The sequence below is a fragment of the Lepisosteus platostomus genome, chromosome 6 (genome assembly GCF_059453375.1).
Source record: "Lepisosteus platostomus isolate fLepPlt1 chromosome 6, fLepPlt1.hap1, whole genome shotgun sequence".
NCBI classification, from domain to species: domain Eukaryota; kingdom Metazoa; phylum Chordata; class Actinopteri; order Semionotiformes; family Lepisosteidae; genus Lepisosteus; species Lepisosteus platostomus.
The window spans coordinates 5,579,644-5,600,003 of record NC_142616.1 but is presented as its reverse complement, the minus strand read 5'-3'; the positions used below and the strand labels follow the sequence as shown (position 1 = coordinate 5,600,003).

The 20,360-nt window shown below is 51.7% G+C and overlaps 2 protein-coding genes across 7 annotated transcripts; one reads left to right on the top strand and one right to left on the bottom strand.

Annotated features, from left to right (window-relative positions):
• The first annotated feature begins 1,794 nt into the window (after positions 1-1,794).
• Positions 1,795-7,178, top strand: LOC148659736 (uncharacterized). 2 transcript variants are annotated; one of them, XM_088637519.1, is made up of 7 exons: positions 1,795-1,933; positions 2,329-2,588; positions 3,428-3,484; positions 4,104-4,240; positions 6,014-6,119; positions 6,228-6,374; positions 6,698-7,178. In XM_088637519.1, the coding sequence occupies exons 2-7, from the start codon at positions 2,425-2,427 to the stop codon at positions 6,915-6,917; spliced, it is 831 nt and encodes a 276-aa protein (XP_088493645.1). In that variant the 5' UTR covers positions 1,795-1,933; positions 2,329-2,424; the 3' UTR covers positions 6,918-7,178. The 2 variants fall into 2 exon arrangements, with proteins under 2 accessions (XP_088493645.1, XP_088493646.1); XM_088637520.1 differs by having other exon boundaries at positions 1,810-1,928; positions 2,325-2,588.
• LOC148659735 (ras-related protein Rab-35) lies at positions 6,509-18,861 on the bottom strand. Of its 5 annotated transcripts, none has more exons than XR_015939747.1 (9): positions 18,116-18,860; positions 13,157-13,895; positions 11,823-11,873; positions 11,508-11,631; positions 10,205-10,329; positions 9,931-10,055; positions 9,464-9,768; positions 8,690-9,345; positions 8,176-8,625 (listed from the first exon to the last, which is right to left on the bottom strand). XR_015939747.1 is itself a non-coding variant. In XM_088637552.1 (7 exons), exons 2-7 carry the CDS (start codon positions 13,215-13,217, stop codon positions 9,637-9,639), a joined length of 618 nt encoding a protein of 205 aa, XP_088493678.1. In that variant the 5' UTR covers positions 13,218-13,895; positions 18,116-18,861; the 3' UTR covers positions 9,582-9,636. The 5 variants fall into 5 exon arrangements, 1 of the variants encoding a protein (XP_088493678.1); XR_015939746.1 differs by having other exon boundaries at positions 8,176-9,345; positions 9,464-9,521; positions 9,582-9,768; XR_015939748.1 differs by lacking the exons at positions 8,176-8,625; positions 8,690-9,345 and adding an exon at positions 6,509-6,624 and having other exon boundaries at positions 9,582-9,768.
• Between the last annotated feature and the right edge of the window lie 1,499 nt (positions 18,862-20,360).

Below are 20,360 nucleotides of genomic sequence, written 5' to 3'. Positions count from 1 at the left end.
CGGCTGGGATATTAGCTGTTCGGACCCGGATCCGAGTCCAGACTACGAATTCACCCCTGGAAGCGCCGTCGGACTGAGTCTCCGCTGGGGACCTGCTGCATGTTTGCGTTAATCGTTCACCTGATCTGAAGACGATCAACACGTGAGAAAACACATGCTGCCAAACAGAAATGGACATCTCTGCAGATGCTCCGATTGTCTTTGATGGATCTACATAACTTGCTCATTGTCCTGTGTTTGCTATCTGACCACCCTTGTGTAATTCTGTTAGTGTTTTATAAGCAAAACAGGGTAATACAGAGGAATTCAATATTTTTTTACTTGAAGTTGAACTTGAACTTTATTCCCATATGTAACTGGTACATGTACTGGTACAATGGAATTCTTACTGACAGAAAGTCTCTCGATTGTTAAAAAAAGTGTAAAAACACAAAGTGCAGTCAGTGCACCAAGACAATATACAAACAAACAATAGACAATGTGCAAGTAAACATGCAGACAGTTTGAATGTAAACAATACAGACGTGTAAACAATGACTGGAGACGTACAATAAATAAATTACAATGAGGTAGATGGTGATGGTGTAGGTGTGGTCCGAGGGGGATGGCTAAATGTGTTCGCCAATCTCACTGCTTGTGGATAGAAGCTATTGAAGAATCTAGTGGTCAGTGTCCGTATGCTCTTATATCTCTTGCCTGAGGGCAGTGGGGTGAAGAGCTCATGCCCGGGGTGGTGACTGTCCTCTGTGATGGCCAGAATTCTACCACGGCAGCGGTCCTCATAGAGCTGTTTAATCTCGGTGAGACCGCAGCCGATGATCTTCTGGGCCATATTGACCATTCTCTGCAGTGCCTTTCTTTCTCGCGAAGAGGTGTTGCCATACCACACGGTGATCCCGTTGGTGAGGACGCTCTTGATGGTGCAGCGGTAGAAGTTCACCAACACAGGTACTGGCATCCCCCAGCGCTTGAGACACCTCAGGAAATAGAGGCGCTGCTGAGCCTTCTTCACAGTCCAGGCTAGATCTCTAGAAATGTGAATTCCCAAAAACCTAAAGCTGGTGACTGTTTCCACTTCCGTTCCATCAATACTGAGTGGGCTGGGAGTGTGTGGCCTGTGTCTCCGAAAGTCCACTCTTAGCTCTTTTGTCACATGCTTTTCAAAAGCTGACTACATTTCATTTAGAACAGAACACGAAGGAAGCAGAGCACAACCAGACTCGCGTTTGATTAAGAATTCAATTTGAGGCTACTTTACATCTAATGCAAGGTTTCCGCGCAGCGTGCGTTCGTGAAGTTGGAAATTATTTAAGCCCGTTATCCTGTACAGGGTCACGGGGAAGCCGGAGCCTATCCTGGCAAGAAACGGGCAAAAGTCACACTACACTACACTACAAATTGCATACATCAGCATACAAAGGAATTCAAAATGGTCTGTATTCGTTTCTAGAAAAGCAACATAGAAATGTGTATCTATTTACTCGACTTCATATATGTGGAAAAAATTCCATTTTTCTAATTGACATTGATAAATCTCTGTTCGTGGTGCTTGTTATCTTAGAGTGTGGAGCGCTCTCAGCCAGAGCGCCCTCGGCGAGCATGCTGGGAGTTGTAGTCCGTGTCCGACCTGGCTCGGCGCAAGGCGACGCGGAGCGTACAGAGTTTAAAAAAACAAACAAAAATAAACCCGGAATTGCTGGTTCCCGAAATTTCGGGAGCACGCAGCTGAGACACATTTCCGATCCTAGACCAACGTTTCCTGGGCTCAAGTGAAACGCGAAGACGCGAAGACACGCCGAGACGGGGGTGGTTTTGGCCGGTTTGTGTCTTTGGCGGAGGAAGGAGTAGGCCTCGCCCGCAGCCCCGGGCTCGAGTGGAACGGTTTCCCGGCAAAGCGTGCAGGGTTCGCGGAAAGCTGACTAAAAAAGCTCCGGTAACGTCTACGCCTTACAAATTGTAGTATTATTATTATTAGTTCTGTGTTATTCAGAACATAACACGGCAGTCGTGTTGTAGGGGTGTGAGGGTGTTTGTGCTGATTTGATCCTTTTGAAAGGAAGAAGAGAAGCGTTATCTCAGGCTTTCCTCGGACCAGATAGCTCAAATGCGTGTGGTGTGTGTGTGTGAAAGAGCAGGAGGTGTTCGGATCGGGGTCCGAACCGAGAGCTAGCGAGCTGTCCGGACACTCGGATCAGGGCTGGAGAGAGGGAGAGGAGTCAGTCGGAAAGACAGATCGGGGCTGCAGCAGAGGAGAAGGGTTTGTAGAAGTAAGACAGATGGGTTTGAATGCGAGGAGTCATTAATCAGCATCTCCACTTGCACACCTAGTCTGTTTCCATGGTGATGGGAAGGGCGGTGCCGTCACGCTTCGATGCCTGATGACAACCAAGTTTGCCCGGCTTCTTCAATCCCTATTGGCCAGCGATGGAGCTGAGGAGGACGCTGATTGGCCGGCACCCCCGCCACTCATCCCTGCCGTCTTTCAGGACGGTGGGTGTGGCTGGGGCATTTCCCTGGCAGCACACCATTCCTCAGAGGTTACCGTGGGCAACAAGCACTGGATTGACAGAGTTCACGGCCAATGAGAGGTGAGAGTGACAAAGAAGCCTGAATTCATGTGCTTTTGTATAGCGCTTCACATAGAGGGGGGGCAGAACAGTAACCCACCTGGGAGACACACAGTAGCCATTCTACACCAGTAACCCCACCTGGGAGACACTCAGTAATCATTCTGAACCCACAACCCCACCTGGGAGACACACAGTGATTATTCTGAACCCACAACCCCACCTGGGAGACACACAGCGATCATTCTGAACCCACAACCCCACCTGGGAGACACACAGTGATCATTCTGCACCAGTAAGCCCACCTGGGAAACACACAGCGATCATTCAGCACCAGTAGCTCCACCTGGGAGACACACAGTGATCATTCTGCACCAGCAGCCCCACCTGGGAGACACACAGCGATCATTCTGTACCAGCAGCCCCACCTGGGAGACACACAGCGATCATTCTGAACCCACAATCCCACCTGGGAGACACACAGCGATCATTCTGCACCACCAGCCCCACCTGGGAGACACACAGCGATCATTCTGAACCCACAATCCCACCTGGGAGACACACAGCGATCATTCTGCACCAGCAGCCCCACCTGGGAGACACACAGCGATCATTCTGAACCCACAACCCCACCTGGGAGACACACAGCGATCATTCTGCACCAGTAAGCCCACCTGGGAGACACACAGCGATTATTCAGCACCAGCAGCCCCACCTGGGAGACACACAGCGATCATTCTGTACTAGCAGCCCCACTGCACAATGCAGTAAAATACTATTCAGTGCAGAGAAGTAACACAGCGATGTAGGAGACTGGAAGTGTGATGTACTGGAGTCTCATGCCTGTCTGTTGTTCTCAGGGACAGAGGGATGAGTCGTGGAGTGAAATCGAAGAGGAGGAGTGATAAGCCTGAGAGGTAAGAGAGTAAGAGAATTGCAGTACAACAGTCAGTGTGTCTGTATTAACCCCCCTCTCTCTCAGTGCAGTGTTAATGTACTGTAGTGTCCAGTCAGTGTGTCTGTATGAACCCCTCTCTCTCAGTGCAGTGTTAATGTACTGTAGTGTCCAGTCAGTGTGTCTGTATGAACCCCTCTCTCTCTCAGTGCAGTGTTAATGTACTGGAGTGTCCAGTCAGTGTGTCTGTATGAACCCCTCTCTCTCTCAGTGCAGTGTTAATGTACTGGAGTGTCCAGTCAGGGTGTCTGTATGAACCCCTCTCTCTCTCAGTGCAGTGTTAATGTACTGGAGTGTCCAGTCAGGGTGTGTGTATTAACCCCCCTCTCTCTCAGTGCAGTGTTAATGTACTGGAGTGTCCAGTCAGGGTGTGTGTATTAACCCCCCTCTCTCTCAGTGCAGTGTTAATGTACTGGAGTGTCCAGTCAGTGTGTCTGTATGAACCCCTCTCTCTCAGTGCAGTGTTAATGTACTGGAGTGTCCAGTCAGTGTGTCTGTATTAACCCCTCTCTCTCTCAGTGCTGTGTTAATGTACTGGAGTGTCCAGTCAGTGTGTATTAATCCTTCTCTCTCTCTGTCAGTGCTCCAGTCAGTAAGCAGTGTCTCACAGAGGAGATGATGGCGGCTCACTTCACCTCCCTCAGTCTGAACAACGACCATGCCTACACTTCCTCAGGCTTCCCTGCAGCGCCCCCTCTGGCCCGGAGGACTGAGTGCGGTGAGTGCTCGCTCGCTCTGGGTGCCGTGAGCAGAGGGAGTCTGGAGTCGCAGCCCTGCGATGCGCCAGAGCCGAGCCGTGTATCCGAGTCTGGTCCGATCAGCGTTGTGCCGAGCCTGACGGATCACAGCCAGGCAGCGCTGAGCTCTACTGCAGGGGAGCCCGACTGCTACAGAACACAGCACACGGACAGCGTGCCTGCGCCTTTCCAACTTTAAATACGCCACGCAGAATACAGAGAGTTCTCTTCAGACCGTCGTTTCATAGGGTTACCATAATTAATAATAAGAATAATTCCTAACGCTGATATAGCGCTATTCTGGACTCTCCACTCAGAGCTCTTTACAGGTCATGGGGATCCCCTCCATCCCCACCAGTGTGTCCCCCACCTGGATGAAGCTCCAGTCTGCTCACACACAGCAGCTCTCAGTGGGGAGGAGAGCAGAGTGATGGAGCCAGTTCAGAGAGGGGGGTTATTAGGAGGCCATGATGGGTAAAGACCAGGGGGAAATTTGGCCAGGACACCGGGGTGACACCCCTACTCTTTTCGAGAGACGCCCTGGGATTTTTAATGACCACAGAGAGTCAGGACCTCGGTTTTACGTCTCATCCGAAGGACGGCGCCTGTTTACAGTCTAGTGTCCCCGTCACTATACTGGGGCATCAGGACCCCCACAGACCGCAGGGTGAGCGTACCCTACTGGTCCCACTAACACCTCTTCCAGCAGCAGCCTCAACTCTCCCAGGAGTCTCCCCTCCAGGGTACTGGCCAGGCTCACACTGCTGAGCTCCAGTGGGCTGCCAGTGTTTGAGCAGCAGGGTGACATGGCTGCTGGCCGTCTCTGTTTCTCTCTAGAACAGCCCCTGGTTCTTGTCTGTTGGCTCCGTACAGCAGGCTAACTCCCAGATCCCCCGGCCCTGCCCTACAGGGCACAGGCTGCTGAGGAACACGAGAGAAGCCTGCGTCTGGCGCCGAGAAGCTGGTCTTGCGTCTCTTCGAAGTGAACCGGCCGCAGCTCTCGTCTCGCTGGCATGAGCTGTCCCTTGCATAGGCGGGTGGGTGTGGCCCCGCGGTGTGCGGGTCGATTCTGCTCCCGGCCGTTTAAAGGCAGACACAGAACTGTGTGTGTGTTTGGAGGTGAGGGAGAATCCGCACTGCAGAGCGCATTTCTAACCACAGCGAAAGTCAAACGGACACCGTGACTTGTAAAACCTCCCCTTTGCAGCACAGAATAGACTCAATTCCCGGGTACGAGCAGCGCCGTGTTCTGGGATTCAGAACGAGGCAACCAAACTTCCCGTGAGGGGAAGCAGCCCTATCACACCGTAAACAAGCGGGCTTGTGAACACCTCTTTAAATCCAGCAGAGATATGACTCAGATTTCGAGAGGGTCCTGCCGGGAGATTACGCTTTTACTCGTTACCTCGGCCTGCAGCTCACGTTGGAGACTCTCTGCAGTGAAACGCCTGCGGGTCGGGCAGCACCGAATCGCTCGTCCATCGCGGTGACTAGTGAGCAGGAAGGGCCGCTGCATGTCACAGTTTGTGGGAGCTCTCGCTGCCGCCCGTGGCGAGACCGGGGGCTGGTGTGTCAACCTGGCGACGTAGACGACCTTCGCAAAGCTCACGCTTCTGGGCTTCATGGGAAATTTTGTCAGATGTTTCGATACCGTCGTAGGAATGTATCTTGTTACCGGGGTTTAATCGCTGGGGCCTCAGGTTCCCCCTGAGGGCCGGGGCGCGCGCTCAGTGTGGCGTTTGTGTGTGTTGCAGCGCCCCCGGAGCCCGGGAGGAGTAACTGCAGCGAACCCGACTGCCCACGGCCCCTGGAGGACCTGCTGAAGGCGCAGTACGAGCACTACAGAGAGACGGAGGAGAGGTGAGCAGGGCGGCCTGTAGGGCCCGCTCCGCGCCCGAGCGCAGTCAGCGGCACAATCGAATCTGTTCCCAAGCCTGCGCGGACCCTCTGCCTCTGTCCGTCTCCCAGGTTGGAGGTGTGCGAGTGCGTGATCGAGGACGACCTGTCGGGAGACGCGGAGGCGGGCGGGTTGCCCCGACTCTCTCTCTCCCCAGCTCTGCAGGAGGGGTCGCTGGGAATTTCCAGAGCCGTCCCGTCAGAGTTCATCTACTCCCTGTGAGTTTGTCTCACTCAGTGCAGTGTTAATGTACTGGAGTGTCCAGTCAGTGTGTCTGTATTAACCCCTCTCTCTCAGTGCAGTGTTAATGTACTGGAGTGTCCAGTCAGTGTGTCTGTATTAACCCCTCTCTCTCAGTGCTGTGTTAATGTACTGGAGTGTCCAGTCAGTGTGTCTGTATTAACCCCCCTCTCTCTCAGTGCAGTGTTAATGTACTGGAGTGTCCAGTCAGTGTGTCTGTATTAACCCCTCTCTCTCTCAGTGCAGTGTTAATGTACTGGAGTGTCCAGTGTGTCTGTATTAACCCCTCTCTCTCTCTCAGTTATCCCTCGTGCTCAGAGCTTGTTCTCTGGAAGCCTCCTGGCAGTTTCATTCCAGAGGTGATCCGCTCGCTGTCTCAGCTGGAGGCACAGAACCAGAGCCAGGATCAGCTCTGCAGTCCGGACGAGAACTCCCCCGTCACGTCTGAGCCGCCTCCGGACCCCCAGCCAGACGGGGGGGGGCAGCAGCCGAAGCCCAGCGACGACATGGACCTGTCGTAGCGCGAGCGAGACGCGCCGATCCGAGGGCAGGGTGGCCGCTGGGGCGTCCGGAATAAAGAGGGGATCATCCCTGCGGATTCTGACTGACCCCGCCCTCCCAGCTGGGGTGGAAGAACGGGGAGGACCGGTTTGCTCACACGGGGACAGTGGCTCTGGGGGGCGCGTCTGGTCTACAAAGGGTTCTAAAAGGTTCTGTTCGCTCCGCTGTGGATATGCTTGGTTTACATTGCTTTTTCTGAAAAATAAAAGCCTTTTGTTACAGTTGTGTGGCTGGGTGTCCTGGTCCAAGCTGTTCGGTGCTCTAGTGACGTGCCAGGAATCCTCTAGTATTACTTACACTTAGCGCTTTTCTGTAGACGGATGCAGATCGACTTTATTCTTACATTATTTTAGAATAGTAAGTCAACAGCTGTGTCCCCCTGCAGCTCAGCACTGACAGCCCCACTGGAGCTCAGCAGTGTGAGCCTGGTCAGTACCTGGAGGGGAGACTCCTGGGAGAGCTGAGGCTGCTGGTGGAAGTGGTGTTAGTGGGGCCAGTAGGGGGCGCTCACCCTGTGGCCTGTGGGGGTCCTAACGCCCCAGTATAGTGATGGGGACACTATACTATAAACAGGCTCCGTCCTTCAGATGAGACACAAAACTGAGGTCCTGACTTTTTCTGTGCTCATTAAAAATCCCAGGGCGTCTCTCGAAAAGAGTAGGGGTGTCACCCCGGTGTCCTGGCCAAATTTCCCATTGGCCCTTACCAATCATGGCCTCCTAATAACCCCCCTCTCTGAACTGGCTCCATCACTCTGCTCTCCTCCCCACTGAGAGCTGCTGTGTGTGAGCAGACTGGAGCTTCATCCAGGTGGGGGGACACACTGGTGGGGGTGGAGGGGATCCCCATTACCTGTGAAGAGCTCTGAGTGGAGAGTCCAGGAAAGAGCTATATAAGTGTAAAGATATTAAGAATATGCTGCATCCTCCTACTGGTCCTGATTATCAGGGGCTCTAGTGTCTTCAGTCAGGGGTTAAAGGTCACTGTGAATCTGGACTCATGAAGACAGTAACTGGCTCAGTTCAGTACCTGAGAGCCCCAGTCCTTCAGTGCTCTAGTGTCTTCAGTCAGGGGTTAAAGGTCACTGTGAGTCTGGACTCATGAAGACAGTAACTGGCTCAGTTCAGCCCTGAGAGCCCCAGTCCTTCAGTGCTCTAGTGTCTTCAGTCAGGGGTTAAAGGTCACTGTGAGTCTGGACTCATGAAGACAGTAACTGGCTCAGAGTTATTAACCATATTTATTCATTCTCTCATTTATTCATTTAAAAAAATAATGAAAACAAAAACATTCCTCATAGTTTAGCAGGTAAACTTTTTAACAGGAAAAAATGCCTTTTTAATCAATCTGTTGATGTTAGTTGGCTTCGTTCTTAAGCAGTTAATAACTTATTGCTGTAAATTGATTATTTTCCAGTTAAACAGTAGAAGGCAAGTTAAAGGTCACTAGTTTACATCATACTGCTCAGTTCCAGTTATTATCACTCAGTGTCTGTTCTTTTGTGTTTATTACTCTGTGAGCTCCTCTCTCTGTCTCCTGTCCTGTTGTGTGTGTTTATTACTGAGGGATTCTCTGTGATCTCCTCATTCTCACTGTGTCTCCTGTCCTGTTGTGTGTGTTTATTACTGAGGGATTCTCTGTGATTTCCTCTCTCTCACTGTGTCTCCTGTCCTGTTGTGTGTGTTTATTACTGAGGGATTCTCTGTGATCTCCTCTCTCTCACTGTGTCTCCTGCCTGTTGTGTGTGTTTATTACTGAGGGATTCTCTGTGATCTCCTCTCTCACCGTCTCCTGTCGTGTGTGTTTATTACTGAGGGATTCTCTTGTTATCTCTTCTCTCTCACTGTGTCTCCTGTCCTGTTGTGTGCGTTTATTACTGAGGGATTCTCTGTGATCTCTCTCTGCGTCTCCTGTCCTGTTGTGTGTTTATTACTGAGGGATTATCTGAGCCAAATGATGTAAACCAGAGGTTTAAACTTGTAGTAAAAAGTGTAATTGTCAGATTCAATAATAATATAAAAACCTTTTAAAAATATAATAAATGACATCTCCAAAAGAAAGAAGCAGTTAAACGTAAAGAAAGAAAAGAGACGCACCGGGCACCTGTCATCTCTACATTGTGTATTGCTCTCAGTGGATCAGTTGCAATCTCTCCCTTTCTTTCTGTGCAGTGTTAACCTACAAGAGTGTCCAGTCAGTGTGTATGTATTAACCCCTCTCTCTCAGTGCAGTGTTAATGTACTGTAGTGTCCAGTCAGTGTGTCTGTATTAACCCCTCTCTCTCAGTGCAGTGTTAATGTACTGGAGTGTCCAGTGTGTCTGTATTAACCCCTCTCTCTCAGTGCAGTGTTAATGTACTGTAGTGTCCAGTCTGTGTGTCTGTATTAACCCCTCTCTCTCAGTGCAGTGTTAATGTACCGGAGTGTCCAGTCAGTGTGTCTGCATTAACCCCTCTCTCTCAGTGCAGTGTTAATGTACTGGAGTGTCCAGTCAGTGTGTCTGTATTAACCTCTCTCTCCCAGTGCAGTGTTAATGTACTGGAGTGTCCAGTGTGTCTGTATTAACCCCTCTCTCTCTCAGTGCAGTGTTAATGTACTGTAGTGTCCAGTCAGTGTGTCTGTATTAACCCCTCTCTCTCAGTGCAGTGTTAATGTACAGTGTCCAGCCAGTCCTCTCCCTCTCTCAGCAGCACTTCTGTTTCTTCTTGCGCTGTGGCTTGGTGTTGATGTTGACCAGGTCGCCCTGTCTCTCGTTCAGTCTGGCCTGGGAGGCCTTCTTGGCTCGCAGGACCATCCGCGTGAAGGCCATGAACATCTGGCACAGAACATCCAAAACATTCATGCATTAACGTCCACCCGTCTGCTTCGTCCCCTGCCGGGTCCCCCCCCGTCCTGGCAAGCACGGGGCACAAGGCGGGGTACACCCGGGACGGGACGCCAGTCAGTATTCACGCCGCCGCCACCCTCCGTCTCTCACCTCCTCCACATTGATGTTCTCCTTGGCGCTCGTCTCGAAGAGCCTCACCCCCATCGACTCGCTGAACCGCTGAGCATCGTGGGAGTCCACCATCTTCCTGGAGGGGTCGTCGTTCTTATTTCCCACTGAGAGAGAGAGAGAAAGAGAGGGGACAGGGGTTTGGACACGTCTCGTCTCCCAGCCTCACGGCCCCGGAGAGAAAGAGTGAGCTACTGTCTTGCAGACACGCATCTTGCAGAGCCCGTGTCTTGCAGACACCGACGGACAGACTGACCTAGGATCTTGCAGACGTTGTCACAGTTCTGGCCGATCTCGTGCAGCCAGCGCTTGACGTTGACAAAGGACTCTGGGTTGGTGACGTCGTAGACGATGATCACGCCGTGAGTGTTTCTGTAGTACCTGTCGATAATCAGAGCGCGATTCACAGTGACTCGCGAGCTGCAGGGCATGAGAAACGAAACGGACGAGACCGCAGAGCGGAGCGGTACTGAAACTGGTCTAGTGAAGTCTGGGGTTCCTCAGGGCTCGATACTGGGTCCCCTACTCTTCAGCAGTTAAATGTTCTCAGTTGGGTCAGCTACTAAGATCACATGATCTCAATGATGATTTCTTATTATCTCTTTTCTGATGCTATTCAAATCTACATCCATACCAAACCTGACACTGATGTGGCTGTCTCTATTCTATCTAATTGCATCTCTGATATATAAACTTGGATGACTCAAAATTTCCTTAATCTAAACTGTGACAAGACTGAAGTCATGCTTATTGGCACCCCCCATCAACTTCGTAAAAGCAGTCCTGGTATATTCAATTCTGGCTTAACATTCGACACACATGTGCGCAGCATACTGTCAAAACATCATTTGTGTCACCTTAGAAATATTGCTAGACTACACCCTATGCTATCACTAACTGTGGCTGAAAAGCTGATCAACACATTTGTGTTCTCTCGAATTGACTACTGTAATGCTCTACTCCCTGGGTATTTAAATGTACTCTGAACAAACTGCAGTATGTCCAAAACTCAGCAGCCAGAATCCTGACCAGGTCTAGTGCAAATGATCACATTACTCCTATCCTGAAGTCCTTGCACTGGCTTCCGGTCAAATTCCGTGTAGACTTTAAAATCCTCATGCTCACCTATAAGGCTCTGCATGGCTTGGCACCTCAGCACCTGTCTGAACTTTTATCGCCCTACTCCCCACCTCGCAACCTCCGCACTTCAAATTCTGCTCTCCTATCTGTCCCCCAAGCCCGTCTACATTGTATGGGTGACAGGGCCTTCTCCTGTTATGCCCCCAAGCTCTGGAACTCTCTCCCCAAGGATATCAGAGAGTCACCTTCTCTAAACTCCTTCAAATCCAGACTCAAAACCCTCTTCTTCAGAAAAGCCTTTACTGAACTGTTCCACTCTTCACCCCTCTGCTTTTCCTAGTACCACCATCCACGGTCTCCTCTGTATATTGTAATTGTGTATTCTTTTTATTTATTGTTGTTCTCATTCTGTGAAGCGCCTTAAGAAGCCACCTTTAAAGGCGCTATATAAAATAAAGTTTATTATTATTATTACTGACGTGGAGGTGATGGTCCTGAACCTCTCTTGTCCAGCCGTGTCCCAGATCTGTAGCTTCACCCTCTCGCCGTCCATCTCCACTGTCCGGATCTTGAAGTCAACCCCGATAGTGGTGATGTAACTGCCTGGTGACACACAGACCCACCCCCCCAGGTCAGACACCCAATCAGACACCAATCTAACAAGCAATCCGACACACAGATCCCCCTGACCTATCCTATGAGGCACTCTGACTGAGGGACAGACAGAAAGACACTAGAGAGAGACACTTCACGGAGAGGGACAGGTCCAGCACCGCCCCATCACACAGACTTACCTGAGAAGGTGTTGTCTGCAAACCTGAGCAGCAGACTACTCTTCCCTACGTCTGCAGACAGAGAGAGAGAGAGAGAGAGAGAGAGAGAGAGAGAGAGAGAGAAGGGGGTTAATGACATTCAGTTGTGTGAGTGCAAGAGAGTGTGTGTGAGTGCGAGTCCGAGAGCACGAGCGAGAGCGCGAGTGAGTATGAGAGCGAGTGCGAGTGAGTATGAGTGCGAGTGCGTATGAGTGCGAGTGCGTATGAGAGCGAGTGCGTATGAGAGCGAGTGCGTGTGAGAGCGAGTGCGAGTGAGTATGAGAGCGAGTGCGAGTGAGTATGAGAGCGAGTGCGAGTGAGTATGAGTGCGAGTGCGAGTGAGTATGAGAGCGAGTGCGAGTGCGAGTGAGTATGAGAGCGAGTGCGAGTGCGAGTGAGTATGAGAGCGAGTGCGAGTGCGAGTGAGTATGAGAGCGAGTGCGAGTGCGAGTGAGTATGAGAGCGAGTGCGAGTGCGAGTGAGTATGAGAGCGAGTGCGAGTGCGAGTGAGTATGAGAGCGAGTGCGAGTGCGAGTGAGTATGAGAGCGAGTGCGAGTGCGAGTGAGTATGAGAGCGAGTGCGAGTGCGAGTGAGTATGAGAGCGAGTGCGAGTGCGAGTGAGTATGAGAGCGAGTGCGAGTGCGAGTGAGTATGAGAGCGAGTGCGAGTGAGTATGAGAGCGAGTGCGAGTGAGTATGAGAGCGAGTGCGAGTGCGAGTGAGTATGAGAGCGAGTGCGAGTGCGAGTGAGTATGAGAGCGAGTGCGAGTGCGAGTGAGTATGAGAGCGAGTGCGAGTGCGAGTGAGTATGAGAGCGAGTGCGAGTGCGAGTGAGTATGAGAGCGAGTGCGAGTGCGAGTGAGTATGAGAGCGAGTGCGAGTGCGTATGAGAGCGAGTGCGAGTGCGTATGAGAGCGAGTGCGAGTGCGTATGAGAGCGAGTGCGAGTGCGAGTGCGTATGAGAGCGAGTGCGAGAGTGCGAGTGCGCGAGTGCGAGTGCGAGAGTGTGAGTGAGTATGAGAGCGAGTGCGAGAGTGTGAGTGAGTATGAGAGCGAGTGCGAGAGTGCGAGTGAGTATGAGAGCGAGTGCGAGTGAGTATGAGAGCGAGTGCGAGAGGGTGAGTGTGAGTGCGAGCGAGAGCGAGAGCGCACGAGAGGGACTGCGAGAGCGAGAGCGTGAGTGCGTGAGTGTGAGTGAGTACGAGAGCGAGTGCGAGCGGGTGAGCGTGAGTGCGAGAGAGCGAATGTGCGCGTGAGTGAGTGCGTGAGTGCGTGAGCGCGTGCGACAGAACAGGCCTGCTCCTCTCCTCACTCACTGGAGTCTCCGATGATGAGCAGCTTGAAGAGGTGGTGGTAGTCTTTGCCTGCCATTCCCATGGCGTTCCGGGAGAAGAAGGAGCGAATTCCCAAACGCACGCTCAGAGTCCCGAGAATCGGAGAGCGCTGGGGACAACGAACGGCGCAGAAGGAAAAGAGGAAAAAAAACAAACTGTCCCCACGCCAAAAAAAAAGCAATCCACAAAACAACCGAAATAAATATGAAACAGTTTTAGACAAAACGACCAACGGATCCAAGCGCTCCGGGATCAGTTCGGAAGGATTCCCAGGTCCGACTGGCTAGAACTTCCCAGCCGCCCGGAGGGGGACGCAGGAGGATCCGTGACGGCTCGGCGCACTGGGGTCCCCGTTTCTCGGGGCAACCATGGTCTCGGCCCGGGCACGCCCCCGGCCCCCTGCAGATCCCACACCCCCTCGGGGAGCCCCTTCCCCGGACCGCCGCCGATCGCAGAGAAACACCACCGCCCCGTCAGGCGCCGTACATCGCCGAGCACGGGCCGGCTCCTCCGAAATCCCCTCTCTGGAGGGGGAGAGACGGACAGAGACGGAGAGAGGAGAGTCCTCCTGTGTCCACTCCTCTCCCAGAGCTTCACTCTCTCCCGGCACACATCCGGCTCAGAGCTCCGCCTTCGGATCTCTCCTTCCTCCCTCTCTGAGGCACACCGAGCTTCTGTCCCTCTCTTACTGTGTCCGACACTGCCTCTCCTCTGTCCAGCTCTGAAACACAGAGAGAGAGAGAGGGGTTCATACAGACACACTGACTGGACACTCCAGTACATTAACACTGCACTAAGAGAGAGGGGTTAATACAGACACACTGACTGGACACTCCAGTACATTAACACTGCACTGAGAGAGAGGGGTTAATACAGACACACAGACTGGACACTCCAGTAAACTAACACTGCACTGAGAGAGAGGGGTTAATACAGACACACTGACTGGACACTACAGTACATTAACACTGCACTGAGAGAGAGAGGGGTTCATACAGACACACTGACTGGACACTCCAGTACATTAACACTGCACTGAGAGAGAGGGGTTCATACAGACACACTGACTGGACACTCCAGTACATTAACACTGCACTGAGAGAGAGAGGGGTTCATACAGACACACTGACTGGACACTCCAGTACATTAACACTGCACTGAGAGAGAGGGGTTCATACAGACACACTGACTGGACACTCCAGTACATTAACACTGCACTGAGAGAGAGAGGGGTTCATACAGACACACTGACTGGACACTCCAGTACATTAACACTGCACTGAGAGAGAGGGGTTCATACAGACACACTGACTGGACACTCCAGTACATTAACACTGCACTGAGAGAGAGAGGGGTTCATACAGACACACTGACTGGACACTCCAGTACATTAACACTGCACTGAGAGAGAGGGGTTAATACAGACACCCTGACTGGACACTCCAGTACATTAACACTGCACTGAGAGAGAGGGGTTAATACAGACACCCTGACTGGACACTCCAGTACATTAACACTGCACTGAGAGAGAGGGGTTAATACAGACACACTGACTGGACACTCCAGTACATTAACACTGCACTGAGAGAGAGGGGTTAATACAGACACACTGACTGGACACTCCAGTACATTAACACTGCACTAAGAGAGAGGGGTTAATACAGACACACTGACTGGACACTCCAGTAAACTAACACTGCACTGAGAGAGAGGGGTTAATACAGACACACTGACTGGACACTACAGTACATTAACACTGCACTGAGAGAGAGAGGGGTTCATACAGACACACTGACTGGACACTCCAGTACATTAACACTGCACTGAGAGAGAGGGGTTCATACAGACACACTGACTGGACACTCCAGTACATTAACACTGCACTGAGAGAGAGAGGGGTTCATACAGACACACTGACTGGACACTCCAGTACATTAACACTGCACTGAGAGAGAGGGGTTCATACAGACACACTGACTGGACACTCCAGTACATTAACACTGCACTGAGAGAGAGAGGGGTTCATACAGACACACTGACTGGACACTCCAGTACATTAACACTGCACTGAGAGAGAGGGGTTCATACAGACACACTGACTGGACACTCCAGTACATTAACACTGCACTGAGAGAGAGAGGGGTTCATACAGACACACTGACTGGACACTCCAGTACATTAACACTGCACTGAGAGAGAGGGGTTAATACAGACACACTGACTGGACACTACAGTACATTAACACTGCACTGAGAGAGAGGGGTTAATACAGACACCCTGACTGGACACTCCAGTACATTAACACTGCACTGAGAGAGAGGGGTTAATACAGACACCCTGACTGGACACTCCAGTACATTAACACTGCACTGAGAGAGAGGGGTTAATACAGACACACTGACTGGACACTCCAGTACATTAACACTGCACTGAGAGAGAGGGGTTAATACAGACACACTGACTGGACACTACAGTACATTACCACTGCACTGAGAGAGAGGGGTTAATACAGACACCCTGACTGGACACTACAGTACATTAACACTGCACTGAGAGAGAGGGGTTAATACAGACACACGGACTGGACACTACAGTACATTAACACTGCACTGAGAGAGAGAGAGAGGTTAATACAGACACACTGACTGGACACTCCAGTACATTAACACTGCACTGAGAGAGAGGGGTTAATACACACACACTGACTGGACACTCCAGTACATTAACACTGCACTGAGAGAGTGGTGGATGTTTACTACCTCACAGCTCAGTGTGTCAGTGTCTTTGCATTTTGTAGGAGGTTGTGACCTCTTTCTGTGACAGCAGTGTCACTAAACGCATCTTTTCTTTCTGCTCTCCTTCAGTCTCTCCTGCTCACGGGGTGTTCGAATCAATTCACATTTCAATTGGGATTGCTGGAGACTGCGCTGTTGTCAGAGCCCAGTTCCACAGAGAGAGAGAGAGCAGTACACAGACGCCTCTCTCTCTCTGTGTGCTCCAGCCCTGCCTCGCTGTGACTCCCAGACCCCACCCAGTGAGCAAACAGCCCGAGAGACACCTTCCTGCACTGCCAGACAGCTTCTCAGACTTCCTGAACACTGCGCACCTGAGCACGCTACCGGACCCCGCCCTCCCGAGTGCTGAAAACAAACACACACCTCAGCACACTACTGAAAGCTGCACACCTCAGGACTGTGTACAAATGCACATCTCAGTATGTTACAGAACACTGCGCACCTCAGCACTCCGTACAAACACGCAGAGCTCAACACACTACTGAACACCGAGCACCTCAGGACTGTGTACCTCAGCACGCTACTGAACATCACACAGACACGGCTCAGCACCCTTCTGAACAAAGCGTAGAAACACACACACTTCAGCACACTACCGAGCACTGCACACCTAGCACACCAACGTTCTCCCTCTCGATACCACCTGACAGCTGCGTTCAGACACGCCGAGGCCAGGTGACCTGCACACCTCTACATGCGGCAGGACTGAGGGGGACAGTGTGGCTCGGACAACAGGGAGAAAGAAGCCAGCAGCTGTATCACCCTGTATACAGGCAGACTCCTGGGAGGGCTGAGGCTGCTGCTGGGAGAGGTGTTAGTGGGACCAGTAGGGTACACTCACCCTGTGGTCTGTGTGGGTCCTGATGAACCAGTATAGTGACGGGGACACTCTACTGTAAAAAAGGCGCCATTCTTCAGATGAGACGTAAAACCGAGGTCCTGACTCTCTGTGGACGTTAAAAATCCCAGGGCGTCTCTCGAAAAGAGTAGGGGTGTCACCCCGGTGTCCTGGCCAAATTTCCCCCTGGACTTTTCCCATCATGGCCTCCTAATAACCCCCCTCTCTGAACTGGCATCACTCTGCTCTCCTCCCCACTGAGAGCTGCTGTGTGTGAGCAGACTGGAGCTTCATCCAGGTGGGGGGACACACTGGTGGGGGTGGAGGGGATACCCCTGACCTGTGAAGAGCGCTATAGAAGTGTCCGGGTATATTTATCGTTGTCAGTCTGTGCGCTGCACTGTTCCTAGAGAGGAGGGCGGCGCGATAACAGGACGTCCAGCGCTGTCTCTCCCCCGCTCTCTGCCGGAAGCGAGTGGACGTCCTGTTCGCGGGGCTCCTGGCCAGCACAGACCCGCAGACACACACCACTCACGACACACACAGACAACAACACGGGCACGCAGAGAGGGGGGGGAGGCCAGGCGGGGAACGGAAGGAGCGGCAGGAGGAGAAAGTGAGCGGGGGCGGTGTGTGGTGTCAGGTGTTGTATCTGTCGGCCCGGAGCCGGAATTACAGCCCGGGGAGACCGGCTGAGCAGGTCGCGGCCACCGAGGACTCGCCTCGGAAATAAGACCAGCTCCCGGTCCCGAGAGGGGGAGAGAGACACGCACCAGAGTGGGCAAAAACACGCCAAGCCTAAATACCAAGCCCTAAACACAAGAGCAGGTGGTGGAAAAGCACTTTTTTGTTTTTGTAAGAGGAGAAAAAAAGGGGGGTGTCCACACACAAACATGTCCCGCAGGGAGCCCACAGCCACCAGAAGCCGACAGAGGGACGAGTGAGTTTCTCTTCGAGAGCTCCCCTCGTCTTCAACCACCAGCCAGTCTTATCTCCCTCGCCCAGCCTGTCCGCCACCTTTCCACATCTGAAATCGCCGCTTTCTGCAGCAGTGAAACTCGCTCGGTTACTCTAGGCTGCTGTGTCGCCTCACACTAGGCGTGAAATTAAAAACACACACACACACACACACCTCAAACAAACGAGCAAAAAGCTTTCGCTGTCGAGAAACCAGGCGAAGACCAAAAAAAAAACAAACATGTTCTTGTAACAGCCGGCTTCAGTCCCGAGGGCGGACGAGTCCCCGGAACAAACACCGTTTCACCGTCGGTAACAACTTTCTAACTCATGGAGTCGGAAACTACTTACCCGAACTGCCGAAAATACTTCAGACAGCAGCCCCGAGACACGAGTCGTAATCCGGCTCCCGAAGGGTCGCTGCGGCTTTTATGCAGACGGGCAGACACAAACTGGCTTCCAGCCCCGGGACGGCGCAAGCCCCCCACCCCAAGTCCTCTTCTCTCCCGGCCCGCGCCCGGCCGCCTCCACCCCGGGGGAGTCGGCTTAGGAAAGAGCGGGGTCTGGGAATGACACAGCTGCTCGGCGGCCGCCGCCTTAGGCCACGCTTGTCACTGGGCTCCTCTTGCACTTCCTTTCCTCTCTGTCTCCCCGTCTCCCCTCCTCTCTCCCATTCAATTCCTGTTGTTCTCTGGAAGGGCTCAGGCCACTCCTTCAGGATTTTTCTTCTCTTTCTTTTTTTTTTCTTTCCCCAGCGTCGACTCTCCAACACAAATTCCTCTCCTACGCGCGTTTCGGGACTCCGTCTGCTTACTGGGACTTGATAACGCTCAGTTATTTTCAGAAACCGTGTTTTGAAAGTCCTGACGTTTCCCCGGCTTCTTCAAAATCCACTGTAGCAGTGCGACTTATTTCGCGTTAGTATTTTCGATCCAACACACCGGAATCCTGTCATTCATAACTGTAACTATTTATTTAAAAAAGGTATCGGAAAGAAAACGCAATCTACCTGCGCTGTTAGAGAAACGGATTAGGACCGTCGGCGTCCTACAGGCAATATCGCCTCACCGCGGCGCCCGATCTGTCTCCGAGTGAAGTTAATGTAAATAGTGTCCAGTCAGTGTGTCTATTAACCCCTCTCTCTCAGTGCAGTGTTAATGTACTGGAGTGTCCAGTGTGTCTGTATTAACCCCTCTCTCTCAGTGCAGTGTTCATGTACTGGAGTGTCCAGTCAGTGTGTCTGTATGAACCCCTCTCTCTCAGTGCAGTGTTAATGTACTGGAGTGTCCAGTCAGTGTGTCTATTAACCCCTCTCTCTCAGTGCAGTGTTAATGTACTGGAGTGTCCAGTGTGTCTGTATTAACCCCTCTCTCTCTCAGTGCAGTGTTAATGTACTGGAGTGTCCAGTCAGTGTGTGTGTATTAACCCCCCTCTCTCTCAGTGCAGTGTTAATGTACTGCAGTGTCCAGTGTGTCTGTATTAACCCCCCTCTCTCAGTGTAGTGTTAATGTACTGGAGTGTCCAGTCAGTGTGTCTGTATTAACCCCTCTCTCTCTCAGTGCAGTGTTAATGTACTGGAGTGTCCAGTCAGTGTGTCTATTAACCCCTCTCTCTCAGTGCAGTGTTAATGTACTGGAGTGTCCAGTGTGTCTGTATTAACCCCTCTCTCTCTCAGTGCAGTGTTAATGTACTGGAGTGTCCAGTCAGTGTGTGTGTATTAACCCCCCTCTCTCTCAGTGCAGTGTTAATGTACTGCAGTGTCCAGTGTGTCTGTATTAACCCCCCTCTCTCAGTGTAGTGTTAATGTACTGGAGTGTCCAGTCAGTGTGTCTGTATTAACCCCTCTCTCTCTCAGTGCAGTGTTAATGTACTGGAGTGTCCAGTCAGTGTGTCTGTATTAACCCCTCTCTCTCAGTGCAGTGTTAATGTACTGGAGTGTCCAGTCAGTGTGTCTGTATTAACCCCTCTCTCTCAGTGCAGTGTTAATGTACTGGAGTGTCCAGTCAGTGTGTCTGTATTAACCCCTCTCCCTCTCAGTGCAGTGTTAATGTACTGGAGTGTCCATTCAGTGTGTCTGTATTAACCCCTCTCTCTCTCTCAGTGCAGTGTTAATGTACTGGAGGGTCCAGTCAGTGTGTCTGTATTAACCCCTCTCTCTCTCTCAGTGCAGTGTTAATGTACTGGAGGGTCCAGTCAGTGTGTCTGTATTAACCTCTCTCTCTCTCAGTGCAGTGTTAATGTACTGGAGTGTCCAGTCAGTGTGTCTGTATTAACCCCTCTCAGTGCAGTGTTAATGTACTGGAGTGTCCAGTCAGTGTGTCTGTATTAACCCCTCTCTCTCAGTGCAGTGTTAATGTACTGGAGTGTCCAGTCAGTGTGTCTGTATTAACCCCCTCTCTCTCAGTGCAGTGTTAATGTACCAGAGCAGTACATCATACATAGACGACCCCTCTCTCGATGCAAACCACACCTTTAAAAGAGTCCAAGGATACACCTCCGTGGCTTGTGAGCACTTGCAGATACAGGCTTTTGCTCCTTGTAAACCGGATCACTTCCAGGAAGGAACAAACCACAATCAGACGTTCATCATCCTCGA